Source organism: Setaria viridis, chromosome 4 (genome assembly GCF_005286985.2).
Source record: "Setaria viridis chromosome 4, Setaria_viridis_v4.0, whole genome shotgun sequence".
Lineage (NCBI taxonomy): Eukaryota > Viridiplantae > Streptophyta > Magnoliopsida > Poales > Poaceae > Setaria > Setaria viridis.
The window spans coordinates 37018811-37025459 of record NC_048266.2 but is presented as its reverse complement, the minus strand read 5'-3'; the positions used below and the strand labels follow the sequence as shown (position 1 = coordinate 37025459).

The 6649-nt window shown below is 53.9% G+C and overlaps 1 protein-coding gene across 1 annotated transcript; it reads right to left on the bottom strand.

Moving 5' to 3' along the window:
* Positions 1 to 1946: 1946 nt before the first annotated feature.
* On the bottom strand, positions 1947 to 3104 carry LOC117851437 (thaumatin-like protein). The gene has a single exon (XM_034733254.2). It carries the CDS (start codon positions 2978 to 2980, stop codon positions 2216 to 2218), a length of 765 nt encoding a protein of 254 aa, XP_034589145.1. The 5' UTR covers positions 2981 to 3104; the 3' UTR covers positions 1947 to 2215.
* Positions 3105 to 6649: the final 3545 nt, after the last annotated feature.

The window sequence follows — 6649 nt, the reverse complement described above, 5'->3', positions numbered from 1 at the left end:
CTCAAAACATCCGCTCCAGATTTCCTAAACACTAGCGCAACAAAATACTCTTAATGCACTCAAAAAATCCGCTCCGGATCTGGTAGACGCCAGCCCAAACGGCACAAACTCAAGATAGAAACAACAGTGCAAAAGAGGCCCCTGAAAAAGAGGAGCCTCTGAGCGAGCCAACGACTGCATTGACCTCGCCTCGTTCATCAGAGATAACTGCACGCTCAGAGCCAATGACAGCAGCCTGTGATCTGAGCGAGCCAATGACTGCACCACTCCACCGTCGCTCAGATCACACTCGGCAGCGAGCAGAGTAGCAGACGTGCCGATGACGATCGGCAACTCAGGCCGCCACGTTCACCGGAGAATCCAATGTTGACCCAAGGCCAACGCGGTAGTAGGTGCAGTGGAGTGACGCCGGTCGCCAGGACTGGCCAGTGGCGTTCCGGCAACAACCAAACCTAACAGTCTAGTTAAGCGATAATCAGATTCAGATCTTCAGCACTAAGAGTCTTTGATTTCACATGCTTATGCATAAGCAACTTAAAATAAGCAAATAAGTTGCTTATGAAATCAATCAGTTATTTTTAGCAGGGATTTCTGAAAACTAAAAGGTACACTTTACACCTCATGCCCTCATTCAATGTACCCTACCCCTCTCTCCCCCCTCCCCCGTCACCACTCACCAGCTCCCCTTCCTCCGCGCCACCCGCCGCCGCTCCCGCCCGCCCCCCGCCCCCGCGCAGGCTCCCGACCCCCGCCAGCCCCCGGGATCGGGCGTGTGCAGGAAGAAGAAAGGTGGGGTGGCAAATTGGAGGGGTAGCAACACAAGGAGCAAATATGACAATGTCCATCTTATTCAATGCTCATAAGCAAGGTTATCCAAACCGCTAGATTAAAAATAAGCAACTCTAAATAATAAGCCAATTTTTAAGTTACTTGTAATAAGCAACTCAAATCAAACTCACCCAAAACAACACGGAGCACCAGGAATGTTCGAGCTCGAAACCTTTTGAAAACAGGAATTTTAAAAACCTGGAACAGCTTGGAGTCTCTCTCGACGGGATCTCGGTCGTGGACCGCGGACGCAGCGGCTCCAGGCGAGTTGAGCGGAATCCGACGAGATGGGATGAGACGAGCTCCTCCGGCTGTCGCGTCGGTTAAAACCCTGTGTCTGCGCGAAAAAGTGGCCTCGAAGCTCGCGCCCTCCTCGAATTATGATGTCCCCGTGGCGAACGCCGGCCTACTACTATAGCTAATGCGGCTCACTGCACGACGCTACGGACGGACGGTGGCGGATAGCCTGGGCGCCTGGCCGGGTGGGTCAGTGCCCGGCACTGCTGGTGCTGGCGCACCATGCACCTGTGGTCGAAATGCAGATCTGAAGGAAGCTTTTACAGTGCTGCACCAAAACGCAGATCTGTGGTTGTGATTTTAGAACTCGTGTTCCTGTTTACCTGCTCCCATGACCGCGAACCTCTGTGAAGTTTGAAAGCCTCTCTTGGATCCGGAAACCAAGAGCCAAAATGTGGCAACTCTTCAGAGTGGTAAATCTGGGAACGATTTCAGAGTGAAAATGCAGTGCATCTTTTTTAGAGAACAAAGGGGGGCCAGCGGCACTGCTGAACTTCCAACTGCAACGAAACGGGAGTGGGCGAACCCAAAATACAACAAGCAAATAAGCAAGCAAAAATCCAAAGGACCCCCAGGGCCGCCGTGTGCCCCACCGCCGGCGCATGGAGGGAGAAGAGCCCGACGACGGATTCCGCTGCATCCCGCGCCGTGCCCGGAGGGGATCGCCCTGGGAGCACCAGCGCCCAGAACGCGCAGAGGTGGGGGCAGGAAGCGAAGAGGTGGTCGACGTCCTCTTCCGCGCCGGCGCACAAGAGGCAGGAGGCGGAGTCCAACATGCCGTGGCGGTGAAGGGACGCCCTGGTGCGCGTCCGCCCGTGGCGTGAAAATGCAGTGCTAGTAGCATATACCCATATACTGATATACCCCCCATCATCTCCGGCCTACCAGCGGTAGGCCACCGGATCTCATCACACACGGATCAATTCTACAAGATGCAATGCAACGGTGGCAGAAAGGAAGTTTTTTTTAGAGAACAGCAACGCACTACAGCTAAACAAGGTGTCTCCTCGTGAACGCCATTGATTCATGTTGATGGAACGGGAGCAGAGCACGCACGCACCGGCTCCACCTCCTCTGCTGGGGTTCGTCTTCAGCGGCGGTGGGGGCAGAAGGTGACGACGTAGGACGCGCCGGCGGAGCAGGTGAGGATGGACGTCGGGTCGTCGTAGGCGTACGAGTACGCCTTGGGGCACGCCGACTTGAACAGCCTCGAGTACGCCGTGGGCTTGCACTGCTGCGGTGTCCCGAAGTTGCCCGTGCAGCAGTACTGCGGCGCGCCGTACGCGGCGCAGGCGCTGCGGCACCCGACGACGCGGTTCCCGTCGCCGCCGCGGACGGCGAGACCCTGCGGGCACACGCGGTTGAGGTCGCTGACGCACCCGGCCGGGACGCAGTTCGCCCCCGACCCGTGGACCGGCGTCATGGCGATGGGGATGTTGTACCCGTCCACCAGGCTCACGTCGTAGAAGTCCTGCGCCGCGGGGGCGCCGGAGCCGGAGCCGAGGGTGATCTCCGCCAGCGTGGCGGGCGGCGCGCCACCCGCGCCGTTGCAGTAGAGCGTCCCGCCGCAGTCGCCCGTGGCGCAGCGGCCCCGGCCTGCCGCGTCGAACTTGCACTCCTGCCGGCCCCACACGCGCCCCGACCAGCCGGCGGGGAGGCGGATGGAGGTCGCGTGGCCGGGCGCAAGCTGCATCCCGCCGCGGGCAAGGAGCTCCTTCCCCGCGCTCGGCTGGATCCCCGGCCACACCGTCTCCCCGCACCGGTTGTACAGCGCCAGCGTCGCCGCCGACGCGCCCCCGGCCGCCGCCAGGGCCAGGAGGAGCACCGCGGCCAAGGCCACCGCGCGCATTGCCATTGCAGCGGACACGAGGCGTCGCGCGCTCACGCGGAGGAGGCGAGCGGGAGAGTGAGCGAGCTCTGGCGCGCGGCGGAGTGGGCTGGGAGTGTCGCGCTCGCGCGGCGTGTAGCGTGGTAGGGTTCGCGCGGGCGTATTTAATGAGTGGGGGAGTGAGGCAGAGTGACTGTGGAGTGTGAAAAGGTTGGCGACCACTGGCTGCCTGGCTGGCTGTTGTTTTGGCTCGGGCGCCCGTGTTCGGCTGTGATTTTTTTGTGTGAAAGGGGTTGTTTGGATATTAGAGACTAAAGTTTAGTCTTATCATATCGAATATTTGATACTAATCAGAAGAATTAAACATAAACTAATTATAAAATTAATTGCAGAATCTCTATACTAATTCGAGTGTTCAGTATTACATGGTGGTTCGCTGAACGCCGGAAATGAACCTCACCGTACCTCCCCGGACCGTCTCCCCCGTCTGCTAGGGTTAAAAAGGAGAGTTGCATCGGCTTGTGGAGAGGGACCGACATGGACGGCATGAGAGAAAAAAATAATGTACATGTACTGCTGAAAAACGTGGTCCTTGCAAGCTCGCCCTGATGGTACTTCGCGGTATCTATCCTGGTGAATGGCATACTCTGAAATGGGTTAACGTAGCGTTCGAAGCGTCAACATCGTGGTCTCGGGACAGAAAAGGCTGATCATCATGTAGTGCTACGAGGGCAGTCCTAATGGGACATTGATGATAGTTTCTATCCTTTTTAATTGTCATACCAACTAAGTAATTTGTTGATGTGGCAGTGAATTTATTATGGAGAGAGAAACCATTTCCTAGAGAGGAAACCAAGTCTCACGCGCACCGATGGACCGAGAAACCAGCGAATCTGCGTTGGGAAGACCCAAATAGTTTCTTTTTGCTTACCGTCGGATCCTTTGCGCTTGCACTGCTGCTACCCATCACTCAAGCTCCTTTACATGATGCACAGAGGATCCGGTACTAGAAGGGAGAATGATTGGTTGGATTTTTATTTAGACTTTAGATAAAAAAGTGACATTGTGAAGTATGATTTCTTGATACAATATCAGACTTTCCATTGAGAGTGCCATGAGTCAAACAGGCGAGAGTGACACATGCATCCGAAGTCCAAATCATCTGCAGAGAGCCGGGGATGTGCTAAAATAGCTAGAGGCAACGTTTAAACGCTTCGGTCATGGGCCAGCTAGTAGCCTAGGAGGCTTACCAATCAACCAGTTAGGCCTTGTTTAGTTGCCCAACTGGACAACCAAAATTACTGTAGCGCAACTGTAGTATTTCGTTTGTATTTGTGAATTATTGTCCAAATATTGACTAATTAAGTTTAAAAGATTCGTCTTGCAAAGTACAACAAAACTGTACAATTAATTTTTGATTTCGTCTACATTCAGTACTCCATGCATGTACCGCAAGTTTGATGTGATGGGAAATTTTCTTTTTGCGTAGTGCCAAAGTTAGGATTTTGGGAGAAACTAAACAGGACCTTATTAGATCTTAGCCGGTTCTCTTAGTCAACACAGCTAATATTGGAGTAGCTCTGAAGATCCGAACATGACTCGCTAAGGCAACGGTTTAAAACATGCAGTAAATATGCAGTAAATATGCCAGCAACAATACTTATCAATCAACAAGCTAAAATTTTGTTGTCAGCCGATTCTCCTAGTCAATACAGCTATGGTTAGTAAAAAAAAACTAAAACGGAACCATCATTTTACCATGTTTGGATTTAAGCTCGCTAATACTCCATCAGCTTCAAATTGTATATCATTTTAAGTTTTCTAGATTTATAGATATTATTATATATTTAGATATGCACTATATTAAATGCATACGATCTAATATTTAGAACGGAGAAGCACCTCTCGCAGCGCTGTCAACGGAGAGGTATTAGCACGGAAGGAGTCGGGCTCGAGACGAGGCCTCAATCAATTTGCCCGCAGCATGACGAGTTGAGGTGTGAATGCCTTCCCGTACGAGGGCACCTGCCAATCTGCTGCTGCCTGGCATGATGTCCATGATGGAGATTGATTGCTCTTGCTCACGCCTCCAGCTTTCACGCAAAAACCCCAGCCCCCTTCACCACTCGCAGGAAATTGCTCGTGTGACATGCTGTTCTGGCCTCAAGCCGAGCTCGAGCACAGCTACAGTGCCAGTGCCACCCTACTCTCTCACAGTCTGAAGTCAGACAGTCACAGCACAGACGCAGACACGACGCGGGCGCACGGTGATCGATGTCTGTGTAAAGTCAACAGGCACGGTGGGCCCGGCGTCAACCAGGAACAGAGACCAGGCAGGAGGCATCGGGGCTCGGCTCGTTTTGTTGGGTTCTGTTGCTCGCGCGCTCGTGCCTCGCGAGCCGCGGTGTCCGGCACGGCGGGTCGGTGGCGCAGTGAGATCCGGTACGGAGGATTTCGCGAGAGAACAGGGCACGGGAGAATGGAGTGTACTGCCGGGCAGGGCAGGTGGAGGAGGGAGGACAGGGACCATGTGAGGAACGGTACGGAACGGTGCGAGGCACTGCAAGCCCTTGTTCACTTCCCACAAAACTCCCAACTTTGGCACTATGAAAAAGAAGATTTCCCATCACATCAAACTTGCGGTACATGTATGGAGTACTAAATGTAGACGAAATCAAAAACTAATTGCACAGTTTTGTTGTACTTTGTGAGACGAATCTTTTAAGCCTAATTAGTTAATCATTGGACAATAATTCACAAATACAAACGAAACGCTACAGTGTTGCTACAGTAATTTGGCACCTCCCAAATTCGCCAAGTAAACAAGGACCAAGTTGTTGAGTTGGGACCTGATTGGTTACATGGAGAAACACATCCTTCGCACCTCTGAGCCAGGCCGCCCATGGCCAGGCTGGGAGCACACAGGACCCGTGTGATTGGTTGCATGTGTGCATGCAGCATGGCTGGTTGGTCGCTTGATTGGTTAGAGCATCTGAATCGCTCACTGTGGTTCTACAAAACATATGATCTCACATACTAAGAATTATTAATTAGAGGTCTCCTTATTAAATATTGTGGGATGGCACCTAAAGTCAGTACTCTCTACTAGTCCGCGTGGTTGAAGCCACTGTATCCTGATCTCCAGGTTCTGAGAATTGGCTCTGTTTGGATAGCAAGTGCTAAACTTTAGCACTGTGCTAAAGTTTAGCACCCTCAAATGTAGTGCTAAAGTTTAACACTTAAGGCTGTTTGGATAGTGTGCTAAACTTTAGCACATTAGTTTGCAAAAGACAATTATACCCCTCTGCTCTTGTAATCCACTCAAGAAATCCAAGCAAGCTCCAAATTTCCCCTCGCCGGCACCACCCCCCGCACCCCATCCGCCGCCTCCATTGCCCCCGCCGCCGAAGAGGCCCCCGATGCCCGGCGGAGGAGGCGGCGTGGACGGCGGAGGCGGCCGGGCCCGGCGGAGGAGGCGGACTCGAGAGTTGGTGGAGGAGGCCACCTCCCTCCCGACACCACCGCCTCCCTTTCCTCCCGCCACCATCGCCGCCGCCTCCCTCCCCGCTCCTCCCTCGTGCCCCCTCCAGATCCGTGCGCCGGGCGGAGGAGGCGGGGCCAAGCGGAGGCGGGCGTTGGAGGCAGGGCCAACGGAGGCGGGGCTCGGACGGCAGCGGCTGTGCCCGGCGGAGGAGG

Bases quoted from the DNA above. Each gene is read 5' to 3' on its own strand.
- LOC117851437 (XM_034733254.2), bottom strand. From the start codon at position 2,980: ATGGCAATGCGCGCGGTGGCCTTGGCCGCGGTGCTCCTCCTGGCCCTG.